This window comes from Entelurus aequoreus, linkage group LG07 (genome assembly GCF_033978785.1).
Source record: "Entelurus aequoreus isolate RoL-2023_Sb linkage group LG07, RoL_Eaeq_v1.1, whole genome shotgun sequence".
Taxonomy (NCBI): domain Eukaryota; kingdom Metazoa; phylum Chordata; class Actinopteri; order Syngnathiformes; family Syngnathidae; genus Entelurus; species Entelurus aequoreus.
In genome coordinates, this window is record NC_084737.1 from 42,652,219 (window position 1) to 42,670,522 (window position 18,304).

The 18,304-nt window shown below is 44.3% G+C and overlaps 1 protein-coding gene across 1 annotated transcript in view; it reads left to right on the forward strand.

Moving 5' to 3' along the window:
* Nucleotides 1-18,304, forward strand: part of LOC133653891 (dynein axonemal heavy chain 12-like) — a 71,831-nt gene that overhangs the window by 37,080 nt on the left and 16,447 nt on the right. The window contains 2 exon segments of the mRNA XM_062053708.1: nt 14,564-14,758; nt 14,913-15,046. Of these exon segments, the coding sequence (XP_061909692.1) occupies nt 14,564-14,758; nt 14,913-15,046 (329 nt within the window).

Sequence of the window (18,304 nt, forward strand, 5' to 3'; positions counted from 1 at the left end):
CTCACCTCCTCCACTTGTCTAAATCTCCCCAAACGTTTGTAGTACGTCTGTGCTGGTTTGTGCTGTAAAAAAATTTTTGTGTGTAAATATTTATAGTTTTAATGTTGTTAACGTTTTACTATTCATACGCAGCCCCGCTCACTTGTCAAAATCTCCCCAAAAATGTCCCAAACCTTTGTGTTGGTTTGTGCTGTAAAACTTTTCAAACGGGTGAATAGTCAATCAATCAATCAATCAATGTGTATTTATATAGCCCTAAATCACAAGTGTCTCAAAGGGCTGCACAAGCCACAACGGCATCCTTGGTTCAGATCCCACATAGTCGTAGTAAATAAAAATGCCAATAAAATGCAAATCTTTTTTTTTTTTATTAACTAAGTAAAACAAAACAATGTAAAAGCTTACAAGTAATACAAGTTGTGGTGTTCTCTGCCTGTGTGTTTTTTTTTTTTTCATCACCCACTTGTTGTGTGACCACAAAGGATCCTTGCCACCTGGCGAGTAATTTCGAGCTGGACGTTGGAATTAATAGAAGCACTTTTTCTCCCGGTGAAAATTTTATGAGCTGATTCCCCCTGTTATACAAGCGCTGTTGACGTTCTTGGGCCTGGAGCAAATTCTCACGTGACAAGTGCCCCACCGTGTGGAGTTTTGCTTGCAGGTCCATAATGTATTGAATTCCGTTTTTGCTGGAGCTTGGACCCTCCTCCCAGCTTTCTTTAATTACGTCCAAAACCCCGCGCGGCTTCCTGCCGTATAATAATTCAAAAGGAGAGAATCCTGTGGAGGACTGGGGTACCTCCCACATTGCAAGCAGTAGTGGCTCTAGCCATTTATCGCAATTTGGTTTGTCCTCGTGCGTAAACTTATGGATCATGGTTTTCAGCGTTTTATTTAGCCGCTCCACCAGCCCGTCAGTTTGTGGGTGGTACACGCTGGTGCAGATTGCTTTAATTCCCAGTAACCCGTATAGTTCCTTAATCGTGCGTGACATAAAGGACGTGCCCTGGTCAGTCAGAATATCTTTCGGGATTCCGACCCGGGAGATGACCTGAAACAACGCTTGTGCTACATTCTTTGCAGAGATGGAGCGCAGCGGCACTGCTTCGGGATAAAGAGTTGCATAATCCACCAGGACTAGCACAAAACAATATCCCTGTGTGCTCGGGTGAATTGGTCCGATGAGGTCCATATCAATTATTTTGAAGGGGACCTCCATGAGTGGCAATGGGCGCAACGGCGCCTTGGGGGTGGCCGCCGGGTCCACCAGCTGGCAGTCCGGGCAGGCAGCACATCGGCCCGGATGCCCGGCCAATAGAATCGGACCATTGCCCGATTGAGTGTCTTATCATACCCCATGTGGCCAGCAATGGGATTGAAGTGCGCCGCCGGGAAATGGTTTTCCAGGCGGCGCACTTCAATCGGCACCAACAACTGGGTGATTTCCTCTCCTGTCTGAGTGTCACGGCTCACCCGGTATAAGCTATCCCTAATGATTGAAAAATGAGGGAATACCCGCGCTGTTGCCGGGTGCACCAGCTGACCGTCGATGGAAGCCACCTGGTCCCAGGCCATGCGCAGGGTGTCATCTCGGGACTGCTCGAGGGGGAAGTCCTCTGTAGGGTGCCAGTGGGGGGACAGGGGGGCTTCCTGCGAAGCCCCCGCCGGTTCCACCTCGGCAGTGTCGGATGAACCCGCGTCGCCACTGAGAACGCGCGGACGTTCCCCTTTCCTACGGTCCGTGAACGCACCCCTACACATTGTGTCACTAAACGGTTAAACCCCGGCCAATTGGTACCCAAAATTACGGGGTGCGTAAGGTGCGCACTTACCTCAACCTTGACAATATGCTTTTGTCCATTATACCAAATTTCCACTGGCACCACAGGGTACTCGTGCACATCCCCATTAACACATTTGATTTTCACCCGTGCTGCCTGCCTCAAAGCCCCAGGTCGAACCAGGTTTTGGTGGATCATAGACTGCCCACAGCCCGAATCCACCATTGCCCGGTATGTACTCCCTTGTGCCCTTACCGGTACAATACATCTCTCCCGGATCGGGGGAGGGCGCTGGAGGGCCGACAACCCGCATCACCTGTCCCACTTCCATCAGCGGGCACTCCCGCTGCACGTGACCGGGTTGCCCGCACCTCCAGCACACCTGCCCAGGTGCCGTCTGCGGGGGAAGCCCCATCTCAGCAGCGCCCGGACCCTGGAAGAAAGGAGGAGCAGAGGAGAGATTAAAACCCCGGGTCCCCCCCTAGTGAAGTTGTCTGTTGCCATTGGCGTGTCCTGTGCCGCGTTGTTATGGGGTGTGTGGAAACCTGGTAGCGGGTCGAGGCCGCGTCTGCCGGACGGTGTCGCGGAACCAGTGCCGCCGCTTCCTCCTGCTGCGCATGTTGTCTGCGCTGGGCTGGCACGGGGTACTCGGCCGTCCTCGGGGTCACCTGCTCCCGCCGTGCTTCCCGGTGCACCGCCAGGTGGTCCTCGGCCAGCGTCACCGCCGCTGTCAGGTCGCGTCGGCGGTGGTATCTGACCCACGCTGATGTCCACGCGGGAATGGCCTCCAGGAATTGCTCCAGCAGGATGAGCTCCAGCATTGGGTTGTCGCTCGTTGTCGGGTGCAGCCACCGGGTCGCCGCATTTCGGAGTTGCTGCCCGAGCGCGAACGGGCGGTCTTCTGGTCCCAGCCGCAGCGCCCGGAACCGGCGTCGGTGGTCCTCCGCTGTGCTGCCGACCCGGTCCAGTATTGCCCTTCTCAAGTCCGGGAAGTGCAACCGGGAGGCCGCCGGTAGGCTAAGCGCTGCCCGCTGTGCTTCCCCTGCCAGCAGCGGTAGCAAGCGCACCCCCCATTCCTCTTCAGGACACCCGCACGACACTGCCGTGGCCTCGAAGATGTCGAGGAAGGCCTGGGGGTCTTCGGCCTCCGCCATGCGCTGCATGGAGGTCGCTGGACCTGGTGGTGGTGCCGCTCCCATCAGGCCGGCCATCGCCTGCAGGATTTGGCCTTGCTGGGCCATTTGTTGGTGGACCGCCTCCATCTGTTGGTGGTTCGCCGCTGCCACGTCCGCCAGTACCTGCCCTAGCGCTGTCAGGGGGTTGTGTTCCGACAAATTATTTATTTATTTATTTTTCCCAGCCACAGGCCAGTTGGGCGCCAGTTGGGCGCCAGTTGGGCGCCAGTTGTCGTGGTCTCTGCCTGTGTGGGTTCGCTGTGGCGTGTCGGATTGAGGGGACCTCCAGTCCAGGGTTCAACAAGTCTTTTATTGATGTCTTTTCAGATCTTTCTCGCTCGCTCGCATGTGCTTCTTCTCTTCTCTCTGCTCTCCGCCCCCATCATGGCCTCGGGCACCCCTAATAAGGGAGACAGTTGATTAGATAACCCGCTTCAGCTGGGAAATCCACTCACCTGTCAGCTGCTTCGTAGCCGGCTCCTGCACACGCCCTTCCTGCAGGAGACGCGCCGACCACGCCCCCTCCACACAAGTATTCCCTTATTAGATTGTACTATACACAATTGTTAAGAAAAAAATCACTTTTCTGAAAATTAAAAAATATAAAAAAAATAATAAATACCATTAAAAAAAGGGACAAGCGGTAGAAAATGGATGGATGGAAGTCAGTCTTTGGCAAAGCAGGGAGGAGGAGTGGCAAAGTTTACCTGACTGAACAGGAGCGGGGGAGAGTGAAAGAGAGAGAAATCGATCCACACATAATCTGTTTACGATCAGCCAGACTGAATATCTGACTGAGTGTCCGCTGCTTTTACGCATTACACACTTCCCCAGGCTTGAACAAAAGTAGTTCCCACAAATTGCATATAAGTTAAACAAGCTCTCAATAATTTTGTTACTTTTCACTCTGTTCCTATTAATGACATACATGCACCTCAGATTACTGATGTATATTGATGTATCAAAGTATCCATATTTTAATTTGAAACTAGATCGGGTATCAGAGGTAATTACCTATTTAGTGGCCTAGTGGTTAGAGTGTCCGCCCTGAGATCGGTAGGTTGTGAGTTCAAACCCCGGCCGGGTCATACCAAAGACTATAAAAATGGGACCCATTACCTCCCTGTTTGGCACTCAGCATCAAGGGTTGGAATTGGGGGTTAAATCACCAAAAATAATTCCCGGGCGCGGCTACGCTGCTGCCCACTGCTCCCCTCACCTCCCAGGGGGTGATCACGGGGATGGGTCAAATGCAGAGGACAAATTTCACCACACAATCATTGGTACTTTAACTTTAACTTGTTTTTTTTGTTTTTTTTAATTATGGGTGTGTCAGTATCCATCCGCACATGGCTATGGATGTGAATAATAACAAAACGTTAATAACATTAAAACTATGGCAGTTATGTTACCCACCTGATTCCGTCCCTGCTTTCTTTTTTTTCCTGCCTGGGACTTGAATCTGGGACGTTCGGCATGTGAGACAAGCGTGCTAGCTATTGAGCTAAAAGCCTGGGCTATGTGTACATGGCCCAGCCACACTGGCTGGTCTCTGTAATACACTCACCCCCTAAACCTTACTCTCACCCAGGTCATTAACTTCTGTCTATGCCATCCTTCTGTTCTGCCCGGGACTCGTACCTGCGACGTTCGGTATGAGAGATTACGAGCGTTCTAGCTACGAAGCTGAAAGCCCGGGCTATCAGTTCGATAGCCAGCAGTGCTCTTGAGGTTGTCAGGGAGTGAGGTTTATTAATGTACACATGGCCTAGCCACACTGGCTGACCTTCATTATACACTCAGCCCCCTAAACCTCACTTCCACCCAAGTCACGGCACCACTATAACCCACCTGGTTCAGTCCCTGCGTTCCTTCTGTTCCACCAGGGACTCAAACCTGGTACATTCGGCATGAGAGATGACGAGCGTGCTATCTACCAAGGTAAAAGCCCGGGCTATCAACCTGATAGCCAGCACTTCTCTTGAGGTTGTCAAGGAGTGAGGTTTACTAACGTACACATTTTACATGGAGGTAACACTCAGCTGGAAAAAAATCTGATTGTATTGAGTAGGCAGTTGCAGTGCAGCTTTTTACATGCAATAAAAAAGTAAAACGTAATAAAAAACTAAAAATTAGTAATAAATTATATAAAACCCAAAACCAGTGAAGTTGGCACATTGTGTAAATCGTAAATAAAAACAGAATACAATTATTTGCAAATCCTTTTCAACTTATATTCAATTGAATACACTGCAAAGACAAGATATTTAATGTTCGAACCGAAAAACTTTATTTTTTTTGCAAATTATCATTAACTTAGAATTTAATGGCAGCAACACATTGCAACAAAGTTTGCACAAGGGCACTTTTACCATTGTGTTACATGGCCTTTCCTTTTAACAACCCTCGGTAAATGTTTGGGACCTGAAGAGACCAATTTTTGAAGCTTTTCAGGTGGAATTCTTTCCCATTCAGACTTAGCCTTGTCTTGGTTTAACTCTTATCTTACTGACAGGATGCAGTGCGTCTCCCATAACAATGTGACATCGGACTATGTTAAGGTAGCGTGCGGAGTTCCCCAGGGTTCGGTTCTTGGCCCTGCAGTCCTCAGGATTTACATGCTGCCGCTAGGCGACATCATACGCAAATACGGTGTTAGCTTTCACTGTTATGCTGATGACACCCAACTCTACATGCCCCTAAAGCTGACCAACACGCCGGATTGTAGTCAGCTGGAGGCGTGTCTTAATGAAATTAAACAATGGACGTCCGCTAACTTTTTGCAACTCAACGCCAAGAAAACGGAAATGCTGATTATCGGTCCTATTAGACACCGACATTTATTTAATAATACCACCTTAACATTTGACAACCAAACAATTACACAAGGCGACTGGGTAAAGAATCTGGGTAATATCTTCGACCCAACTCTCTCGTTTGAGTCACACATTAAGAGTGTTACTAAAACGGCCTTCTTTCATCTCCGTAACATCGCTAAAATCCGTTCCATTTTGTCCACGAGCGACGCTGATATCATTATTCATGCATTCGTTACGTCTCGTCTCGATTACTGTAACGTATTATTTTCGGGTCTCCCTATGTCTAGCATTAAAAGATTACAGTTGGTACATAATGCGGCTGCTAGACTTTTTACAAGAACAAGAAAGTTTGATCATATTACGCCTATACTGGCTCACCTGCACTGGCTTCCTGTGCACTTAAGATGTGACTTTAAGGTTTTACTACTTACGTATAAAATACTACACGGTCTAGCTCCAGCCTATCTTGCCGATTGTATTGTACCGTATGTCCCGGCAAGAAATCTGTGTTCAAAGAACTCCGGCTTATTAGTGATTCCCAGAGCCCAAAAAAAGTCTGCGGGCTATAGAGCGTTTTCTATTCGTGCTCCAGTACTATGGAATGCCCTTCCGGTAACAGTTAGAGATGCTACCTCAGTAGAAGCATTCAAGTCCCATCCTAAAACTCATTTGTATACTCTAGCCTTTAAATAGACCCCCTTTTTAGACCAGTTGATTTGCCGTTTATTTTATTTTATCCTCTGCCCTCCTCTCTCTTGTGGAGGGGGGGGGGACACACAGGTCCGGTGGCCATGGATGAAGTGCTAGCTGTCCAGAGTCGGGACCCGGGTTGGACCGCTCGCCTGTGCATCAGTTGGGGACATCTCTGCGCTGCTGACCCGTCTCCGCTCGGGATGGTTACCTGCTGGCCCCACTATGGACTGGACTCTCACTATTATGTTAGATCCACTATGGACTGGACTTTCACTGATTATATTACATCCGGAGATGCTTTCCTCTTCATTCACCTTAGGTGAATGGAGCCTTGGCCAGGAGGACTTGATATCATCAGATGGTATCCAGCGGTCATTGGGTGTTTCGACCCTGAACCATAACACCCTACCGCTGGTGGGCCGGCAGTGGTGGCCAAGTCACTGCCTATTTCCTCCTCCTGGCTTCCAGCTCATCTCGTCTCTCCTGCTCTATAACCAGCAAGAGACTCTCTCTGCTGCCTCCCCCATCCTGCGAGCTGCTGTCTTTCTCTCCTTCCCTGTTATTCCCAAGGCTGTGAGCATTCTCCATACCCACTGAGCAGGGAATCCTCTGCAGCTGACCTCGACCGGGAACAGCCATGCCTGCCATCCTTTTCCCCTGCAGTCATTCAAAAGGTCCTGGTATTAGGCACTTTTCCTTTCGAAGGCTTGGTTGAACCCTTCTTCCCATGGGACTGTAGAACCTTTATTTAACCAGATAAGAAAACCCATTGAGATCAAGATCTCTTTCACAAGGGTGACCTGGCCAAGAGGTCAACAGCACATGTCACAGAGCAGTTTCAAAATAAATACATTAAGACATACATTTTAAAATACATAAGAGAACTGTAAAACAACAGAGATTTACATCTTTAAAAACACAGGCACTGTGCAAACGTCTCTCGCTGTTTGTCCCTCAGGACAGAACGGAAGGCTCCAAATGGAAGTAGTTCTGTAAGTTTCAGTTTCGTCTGCAATTCATTCCATGCCATAGGGGCAGCAATGCCAAAAGCTCTTTTGCCAAATTCAGTCCGTACATGAGGAACAGTTAAAACATACAAATTGTTAGAACGTATTGCGTAAGAGCTGCTTTTTCTTTGTAACAGAGTACACAAGTATGGAGGTATTAAACCTAAAAGAGCCTTATAAATTAAAGTCAGCCAATGTGTGTATCTGTGTGCACTCAATGAAGATAAGTCTGACTTCATATACAGTTGACAATGGTGGGTGAGACTACGACAGCCAGTAACAAATCTTAGTGCTGAATGAAAAACAGTGTCCAAGGACTGGAGGCATTTAGATGAAGCACTAAAATAAAGCACGTCTCCATAATCAATTACAGGCAAGATAGTTGCTGTCACCAATTTCTTTCTGACTTTAAGAGAGAAGCAGTTTTTATTTTTAAAAAAGAAACCAAGCTTTACCCTAAGCTTAGAGACCAAGTTGTTAATATGGGCTTTAAATGAAAGCTCCTTATCAAGAGTAAAACCCAAGTACTTGTAATTTAAGACCTGCTCTATAGGGTTTCCATTTGATGTTACAATATTTGGAATATTTTCCAGTAGCACCCTTGAATGAGAGAAAACCATTACCTTGCTTTTATCTGTATTTAAAACCAATTTAAGATTAAATAAGCGAGCCTGGATGACATCAAAAGCAGCTTGTAAAAACTCAAAAGCCTGAGTGATGGAGTCCATGGGACTGTGAGTTCTATGAGAATTATCTTCTTTGCCTCTTCAGACCACAGCACCTCATCCGGTCTCAGGGTTGTCTGGACAACCTGGGGGAACTGCAGCCTTCCTCCCAGGTCTACCTTCATGTCCCAAGAACGGGCCATTTGCAATAGGTTCTTCCTTGATGTTGCTGTGTTTGGTGGCTTTTCTCCCTCCCTCACAAACTGGATTGATCTTGTTCTCCCTTGTGGTTGCCGTTACTTGCATCTCTGCTGCTCATGACGCCATCTGTATCTCCCTTGGGTGAGTGCTGTTTTACACCCTGATAGGATGTGCGCCATGGTACCCTTCTGCCCGCAAAGCGTGTATAGTGGATCCTCTCTCATGCCCCATCTGTGCAAGTTTGTTGGAGTCGGGAGTGTGTCATACACTGATCTCAGCAAGAAAGATGCGGAATGGTTCCAGCTTCCATGGATCTGCCCACGTGATCTTTCTCTTATGGAGGTCCCATTTGGTCCAGGCTCCCTGGGACGCTAGTTCCACTGCTCTTGATTTCCGACCTTCCTCTTCCAGGTTTCGTACTTCCTCCTGGATCATAGCTCTTCTTTCCCTGGGTTCTGCCTTACTCCACTGTTGGACATGGGAAGTTCCAAGACCTTGTCTTCCTGTGCATGGCGTTCCTATGATGTCACGTAGCCTCAACATGCGCTCAGCTTGTGCAACAGATGTGTCAGCTGCCCACTTGCGTCCTGATCTCGTAGTGACGCCTGCGTGTCTGACTTGTTCGTCCTGGGAGTCTCTGTATGTCATTAAGACTCTGCACTTTGCTACCTTGAATTCCTCCACCACGGATGACAAGGGAAGCTGGAGCTGTCCTGATCTTATGTAGAGGCCTACTGATGTGAAGCTTGGAGGGATTCCCAGCCATTTTCTGAAGTAATTATTGATCTTTCTCTCCACTCCTTCTATGCATATCATAGGGATGTCATACACCGTCAACAGCCACATGAGTCTTGGTAACAGTCCATGTTGGTAGAGCCATATTTTAAATTTACCAGGGAGTCCTGATTTTTCAATCCTCCTCAGCCACTCCTCTGTCTGCTTCTCTGTACTGGTGATGTTGTTCCTGTCAGTAAGTGAGCTGTCAAACCACTTTCTAAAATGTTAGATCCACTATAGACTGGACTTTCACAATATTATGTCAGACCCACTCGACATCCATTGCTTTCGGTCTCCCCTAGAGAGGGGGGGGGGGGGGGGGGGGGGGGGTTACCCACATATGCGGTCCTCTCCAAGGTTTCTCATAGTCATTCACATTGACGTCCCACTGGGGTGAGTTTTCCTTGCCCTTATGTGGGCTCTGTACCGAGGATGTCGTTGTGGCTTGTGCAGCCCTTTGAGACACTTGTGATTTAGGGCTGTATAAATAAAGATTGATTGATTGATTCTTACTTAATGTATAGCTTAATTTGTTCAACAGTCCAGAGTCTCAGTTGTCGTATTTTACGCTTCATATTGCGCCACACATTTTCAATGGGAGACAGGTCTGGACTACAGGCCAGTCTAGTACCTGCACTCTTTTACTACGAAGCCACACTGTTGTAACACGTGCAGAATGTGGCTTGGCATTGTCTTGGTAAAATAAGCAGGTGCGTCCATGAAAAATACGTTGCTTGGATGGCAATATATGTTGCTCCAAAACCTGTATGTACCATTCAGCATTAATGGTGCCTTCACAGATGTGTAAGTTACCCATGTCTTGGGCACTAATACACCCCTATACCATCACAGATGCTAGCTTTTGAACTTTGTGCCCATAACAATCCGGATGGTTATTTTCCTCTTTGGTCCAGAGGACACAACGTCCACAGTTTCCAAAAACAATTTGAAATGTGGACTCGTCAGACCACAGAACACTTTTCCACTTTGCACCAGTCCATCTTAGATGAGCTCTGGGGCCAGCAAAGCCATCGGCGTTGCGCGGTGTTGTTGATAAATGGCTTTGGCTTTGCATAGTAGAGTTTTAACTTGCACTTACAGATGTAGCGACCAACTGTAGTTACTGACAGTGGTTTTCTGAAGTGTTCCTGAGCCCATGTGGTGATATCCTTTACACACTGAGGTCGCTTTTTGATTCAGTACTGGATCGACGGTCTCGGGCATTCAATGTTTATTACGTTTACTCGGGCTGGGAGATATACTCGATATATCGCAGGTTTGTCTCTGTGCAATATAGAAAATGACTATATCGTGATAGTCAAGTATATGTTCTTACACAGTTGCTTTTAGTTGCGGGCATTACACTGCATGCGTTTCCCACTCTTTCTTGTCTCTCCTTTTCACAGAGACATAAACAAGCGCACCTTCTTACACACGTCACGTGAGCAACGTCACACGGCTTTCCCGAGCATAGAGGTAGCTACATGGGTAACATTAGCTGTGATGCTAATGGTGCGGTGCGGGTGGTAATACGAGAGAGAAAAGGTGCGAATCTGGTAACAAATGGAGGAAGAATTAATTCCCAAGAAAAACAGCACAGGGTGCATCGTCTGGCGGTGGTTTGGCTTCAAGCGGGAATATGCTGAACAATTATGCGGCAAAAGCGTTGCTACAAAAAGTAGCAGCACTGCTAATTCGTAGCATCATTTGAAAAGTCACCCGCTAGAGATTGAAGAGTGCTTGAAACTGCATGTCAACATCTCCGTTCGGTGCCACACCAACAAAATGCCGAAGCAACAATTTCCAGATCAACACCGTATGAAAAAAAAATCAACAACCGAAGGAGATAACGTCCGCAGGAACCTACTACAGAACAAACAACATACACTATTTGATATCCTATTATGCAGCTCATTTTTATTTGACAGTTTTTGAAATATCTTGTGTGACATTATGCACAAACGTGCACTTTATTTGTTTTAAACTATTGTAGTGGCGTTCTGTACAAAAAGTGCACTTTAATTTTAGTGTTGTTTTGATATGTCATCTTAGTGACATCATGCACAAAAGTGCACTAATAGCTTGTTTTAAAATGTCTCTGAAAATCTTGCACTTTCTGTTTTGGAAATGGCATGAATGTTTGTGCCACAGCTTAATAACTGTTTAATAAATACATTTTTGCTAAATTGACTTAGTTGTGATTTCTCTCTCTGCATGAAAGTTTAAAATGAGCATATATTAATGCAGTATGAACAAGAATGGTTTAATGTAGACACATAGAATCATCATACTGCTGTGATTATATGTATCAAGTGTTAATTCAAGGCTAAGGCAAAATATCCAGATATACTGTATATCGTGTATCGTGACATGGCCCAAAAATATTGAGATATTAATAAAAGGCCATATCGCCCAGCCCTAACGTTTACATACATTGATTTCTCCAGATTCTCTGAACCTTTTGATGATATTACAGACCGTAGATGGTGAAATCCCTCAATTCCTTGCAATAGCTGGTTGAGAAATGTTGTTCTTAAACTGTTCGACAATTTGCTCACGCATTTGTTCACAAAGTGGTGACCCTCGCACCAACCATCCTTGTTTGGGAATGAGAAAAATGAGCATTTCATGGAAGCTGCTTTACCCAATCATGGCACCCACCTGTTCCCAATTAGCCTGTTCACCTGTGGGATGTTCCAAATAAGTGTTTGATGAACATTCGACAACTTTCTCAGTCTTTATTGCCACTTGTGCCAGCTTTTTTGAAACATGTTGCAGGCATCAAATTCCAAATGAGTTAATATTTGCAAATAATAACAACGTTTACTAGTTCGAACATTAAGTATCTTGTATTTGAAGTGTATTCATTTGAATATGGGTTGAATATATGATTTGCAAATAATTGGATTCCTTTTTTATTTACGATTTACACAACGTGCCACTTCACTGGTTTTGGGTTTTGTACATATTGCACACTAACGATTACACTATGTATTGATAAATAATTAAACAAAAACAATATCTTAACACCCATATTGCACACTAAGAAAAAAGCAGATGACATAAGTGTGTCGTTAAAGACTTATGGCCGTGGGTAGAAAAGATCTGCGGTCACGCTCCTTGCACTATGGATGTAACAGTGTAATGCTTAAGGAGCTACTGAGGGGACTTTTTCCAGACTGAGGCTCAGGTTAAAAATGTACTGGACCTCACCAGTTAACTGGTTTACACATTCTCTGAGTAGCCTGGAACTGATGCCTGTGGGCCTGTAACTTTCCTGAGCTTAATCAGTCTTTCTAGGATTTTGCGAATTGCGCCGATTCATGCCAGTTAATCAAATTGCTGCAAATTATGCCCGACCTTGCATCTTTGTCTAATCCACGCAATTCCCCCCCACATTTTGGCAAATCATCGAAATGTTCGCTAATCAAACCGAGAAGCTGGACCACGACGAGCCAGATACATTTCACAGGCTCTACTTAATTGCTGCCCACTGCTCCCCAAGAGAGAATACGTGAAATGCAGAGACTAAATTTTGCTGTACATACGTTTTACATGTGACCCTCAAGATCATCTTCTTCTTTTGGGCTGCAACAATCACTAAAAGCCTCCAAAAAAAGGGACTGATTATTACACTATTGCGCTTAAGTTGATTATGATCTTTGTTTACCAACAAAGTAAAGGGAAACTTGTTTTGGAATCAGAAGCCAAAATGAAAAGACGGTATTTAAGTTCAGCTAATGTATAAATAGATTTGAAAAGTGTTTCAATTAAGTTCAGACTATCTTGTTGTGAAAGATGCTTTGAAAAATCCCTCCCCCAGTCATCAAAGACATTTGGGAAGTTGACTCTGTTCGGGGATGCCGAGCAGAGCGCCCTCCAGGTGTATAGACAAAACATGCACTCATTGACATACACATTTAGTCACATACCCCCACACCACGCCTTCGCTGTTTTAACCCTTTGTGGTATGATGGCTTACAGAGCAGCACCTTGTTGGCTACAGCTTTGGACTGGATACCCCCAACCCCCCGTTGCAAGTCTGTAGTTTTTGTGCGCCTTATGTGTTCTTATGTTCTTACTGTTGCTTGAGGTATTTTTTGTGGTCTCAAACTGAATGCATTACTTTTTTTTCTGTCAAAATTAAGATACATGAATTAGAAAAATTAAATGCCTAATTGACACATTGTTTCCAGGCTTTCGCGTGCCACTGAAAATTACCTTGAGTTTGACATTTGTGTTGTAGTCTACTGGTGTTACAGTGTTAGGCAAGCAGCTGGTGTTTGGCTCCCCTGGTGTTATTGTCAATGCCCTTTTGTGCGCTGCTCATGTATCGATCATGGGCCTACTCACTTTGGCTGCTATGATGCCTAATAGGAGCTTACCTATGGTGCTGAGAAAGGTCAGTAGTTTGATGGTACTGTTCATTTTTTGGGGGGTCTTTCATGATGAGGACTGTCCGACCTTGAGTTAGCCACTCTGGGTGTGTCCCTGATGTAGTAGCTAGGTCATTTGTGCTGCCAGTCATTAATGGATTGTAATTAGTTTCTCAAGCCAGTAGTTGTGAATAATTTCGGGCCCTGATGCTCTCCAGCTTTTTATCTTGATCATTTTTGCTTCTAGCCTTCTCTTCCATAGATGTTGTCCTTGCTTCTTCTGGCTGTTTGTGTTTATCTTGTAGCCAAGCATCTCAAGGAATGACTGATGCCGTTTTATGATCTCGGTGATGTTCTTGTTAGGGATACTTATCAATGTTGTGTTGGCATCACCAAGTAGGGATTCCGATGGTGCCTCTTTCTTTAGCATTGCCAAGCAGGAGGATGCTGAGGTCTCCCAGGACTTCATGACCTTCTCTCTAATGTCAGTTGCTCTTGTGCTTAGCTGTTCTATTTTGTTCGTTGTTTGGGGGTGATGGTGAGACCATCTACATATTAACCTGATCCTTGTTGTTTTTTTCCGTGACAACGACAACAATGGCACTTTTTCCTAACGAGAATAGGCTTGCCGTAGGTACGCAGCTAAACAGTATCTAGTGAGATTGATGACACCATTGCTGTCATGTGCGCTCTATTGCAGCAGTCCTGCGGAAATAATGTCCGCATATTTTTAGTTGTTGTTTTTTTCCGTGACAACTACAACAATGGCACTTTTTCCTAACGAGAATAGGCTTGCCGTAGGTACGCAGCTAAACAGTATCTAGTGAGATTGATGACACCATTGCTGTCATGTGCGCTCTATTGCAGCAGTCCTGCGGAAATAATGTCCGCATATTTTTAGTTCCGGGCACTCTATTTGGTCGAAATTGTATGTATTTTAAAGTCATTAAACAAATCCATGAAGCAACAACATACAAAATCAAAAGTTTTTTCTAATCAAATTAACTGATTTAATCAATGAATAGTTGCAGTTTGACAATTAATCTTACTTCTCTCTTTCTCTTTCCAGACATTACGCCCCATTGCCCAAGGGAGGAATAGGAGTGTAGAGTTGAGCCCTTTGACTCTGTTCTCCTTCTTTGTGGCACGCTGCAAAGAGAACCTTCACATTATTGTGGCCTTCAGTCCAATTGGTGAAGCCTTTCGTAATCGCCTGCGACAATTTCCTTCTCTTATTAACTGTTGCACCATTAATTGGTTCCAGGTACTAAATATTATTGATCAAATCTACTCTATGCTTAATGGTAAATAGTAATGAAATATAAAAAAGGTCACCTTTGGTAAGGTACTCTTTTCTTTACCAGCTGTATGAAATTGTATGCCTCTATTGTACATTTTTTATCTCTGCATCCTGACAGCCTTGGCCAGAGGAGGCTCTACAGCGGGTAGCCATCTCTTTCCTGAAGCCGCTGGAGATGAAAGAAGATGAGCAAAAGGAAGTGGTACCAATCTGCAAAACTTTCCACACCTCTGCGAGTCAGCTTTCACACAGGTAGGTGATACAATTTTAAAACATTCTAATTTGTAGAAAATAAAACTAATTTAAGTTAATTAATTTGGTAAAATATATGTATATCACAACATTAAATAAAATCAAATCAAACTTTATTTACAAAGCGCTTTTCATTAGATATGTCCGATAATATCGGCCTGCCGATATTACCGGCCGATAAATGCTTTAAAATGTAATATCGGAAATTATCGGTATCGGTTTCAAAAAGTAAAATTAATGACTTTTTAAAACGTCGTTGTACGGAGCGGTACATATCCGGTAAAACACGGATATAAACCCAGTCAGAAGCCCCTCCCCTCTCCCCGGTCCCACACAAAACACAGGAGTTGACGACTGCAGCATTGAGAGGTTTACTGGCAACGCTTGATGACCTCATCAAACCGCCGCGAGCGGAGCATAACAATAACAAGAGTGTGTTGTTGCCAGTGCTGCAGCCATGGCTAACAAGCCAGCGAGCTCGGTGACAGACTAACGACACCATGTCTTTGGTTTGGGATTATTTTAAAGTGTGTCTGACGGATAAAAAACTGGCAATTTGCAATGGCTGCAAAAAGTTGGTTATGCGAGGAGGAACCAAGACGTCTTCCTTTAATACGAGCAATTTGATCTCCCACCTCTTCAAGAATCATAAGGAGATACACGATGAATACAAGCGAAAGATGGATGAAAAGCAAACACCGAAAAAAAGTAGTACCACACAGTTGTCGCTTAAAGACTCCGCAGAGAAAATACTAAAATACAACAAAAACCACCCCGGGGCGAAAGCTCACGTTGTGGTCAGGGACAACGCACGCAGTATGGAAAAAGCTACGGTGGAGTTTGGTGTGGCTAGTCTGCCCTGCATGGCGCACACTTTGCAGCTTGCAGTGAACGGAGATGCCCTGTCTCAATGCAGCATTTCAGAAGCTCTGGCTGACTGCTAGGCCACTTCAAGCACTCACCACTAGCTTGCAGCACATTTGTGTTACTCATACAAATATTTTAGAGCAGAGCAGATTGAGCCCAGTTTATAATTTCCTGTTATACAGTATGCCAGGCAGTCTTGCACTAAATGAAGACTATGTTATTGTTTACTTTATTACTTTAGTATACTCTGGACTGAAGCTGTGTGCCTTCATTGTTTTTGTAGCTGTTGTTTTGAGGCATGTTTAAAAAAAAAAAAGAATAAGTGACTTAGACTTTGTGAAAGTCAAAGTATAGTATTTCCCATAGTTGTAGTGGGTATCAGGATTATCTCAGGGAGAGCATATCCCAAATTCCAAGATGCTGTTTTGAGGCATGTAAAAAAAATAATGCACTTTGTGACTTCATTAATAAATATTGCAGTGCCATGTTGGCACTTTTTTCCATAACTTAAATGATAAATGATAAATGGGTTGTACTTGTATAGCGCTTTTCTACCTTCAAGGTACTCAAAGCGCTTTGACAGTATTTCCACATTTCAGAGGTGGGACCAAGTCATTGCTTTGCAAGTCACAAGTAAGTCTCAAGTCTTTGCCCTCAAGTCTCGAGTCAAGTCCCGAGTCAAGACAGGCAAGTCCCGAGTCAAGTCCAAAGTCAAGACTAGAAAGTCTCAAGTCAAGTCCCAAGTCCTGCATTTTGAGTTTCGAGTCCTTTCAAGTCCTTTTAACCACAGACTAATATTTTTACACAGATTGTGTATGCTTTTAAAACGCTGTATTTATTTATTAAAACAAGTGCATTTGAAATTGCAGGAAAAAAAATGGTGCTGACATTGCAATTCATTATAGCACTATTAACCAGTCATTTTAATAGTTTAAACAATTTTAAACATTTAACTCATTCCTTTACAGAATAAACACATTTGCAAAAACAAACATTAACATACTATTGGTTGTATTTTATGAAAATAACATTACCACAAAGTTGAGAAGGAGCAAAGATCTTCAATATTTGTATGTGAGAATCACAAAGAAATCTTCTGGGGGAGGATGACACCCCTACAGGGGTTTGGTTTACAAACTTTCAGCCCCACCTAAAACAAAATTCACCAGCCGCCACTGATTATGATGCATTCTCATTTTAGGCAAAGTATAAGACAATACTTTCTTAACAGTATAATTGTAACCAGGAATAAGTCTTCAAGTAACAATATGCAAATACTAACATTGTTGGGTAAGACAGCATTTGGTTTTATTCTGAATCCAGTGAAACAGATTGGTGGTTTTAGCTGATATAAAGACTTTCAGGTGTTTATATATGTTTAAGTATTTGGCAGACGCTTTTATCCAAAGCGACATATATAAAAAATAGATATAAAACAATCACTGTAAACATTATCATTTAAGGCAAGAATGTAATACAAAATATCAATACAAAGTGTCAAGACAGAATAAACTCTCTGCTGCTGCAGCAACAGAGTTACAGTCTATAGGTCCCTAAAATATATAGATATCTAATGTATTCATACATTGTTTATGTAGGATACACGCATGTATATATAATCTAATCATATTGTTTCTTCAATTTAAAAATAGCTGACCGTTTTTTTCCCCCTTCTCTGGGATTATATTCCCAGTTTTGATCTCGGACGTCTGGTCATTTATAGCGTATAAGAATATTATATTACTGTTAAGCAAACTATGAATAATAAAAACGCCAAAACATGTGTCCGTTATCATAGCTACACGTATGACAAAAAAACGCGTGAAAATCAGTGGTATTCAGTGAGGTAAGATGAATTAAATTTGCTGACAGATCATTGCTCCTGCCAAATGAATTGCACTGAGTGGAGCGGATCACCACTCCAAGATGGCGGCTCCGCGTCTCGTCTGCGCCAGTAGGCAGTAGCGCTCAATGCTGCGTACCCTTATAAGATGTCTATGGTTATAACGTTAGCAGTGAGTTTATAGCCTCACTGATTTAACTACACAGCAAATAAAAGTCATGTTACTTAGCCAATAAACGTTATCTTACATTCAAAACTTACCCTTCTTTGTGCAACTTCAAATGTCGAACGAAGTTGGAAGTTGTTGCGTCTCCGTCTGTAATATTCGAACTGCGTGATTTGCATACGGCAATTCGTTTTTTGTTGACCAAGTCGTAGTTTTTATACCCGAACGAAACCAACTTTGGCAGAATTGTTTCTCACTGCCGCATTGTTTGACAACTCATGTTCGGTGGTTGTCCTGCAATTGGATTGGATGAGAGCTGTGGGATGAAAACAACGTAGATTTAATTTGATTGGCTGTTGTACTGACAGCACACACGCTGACA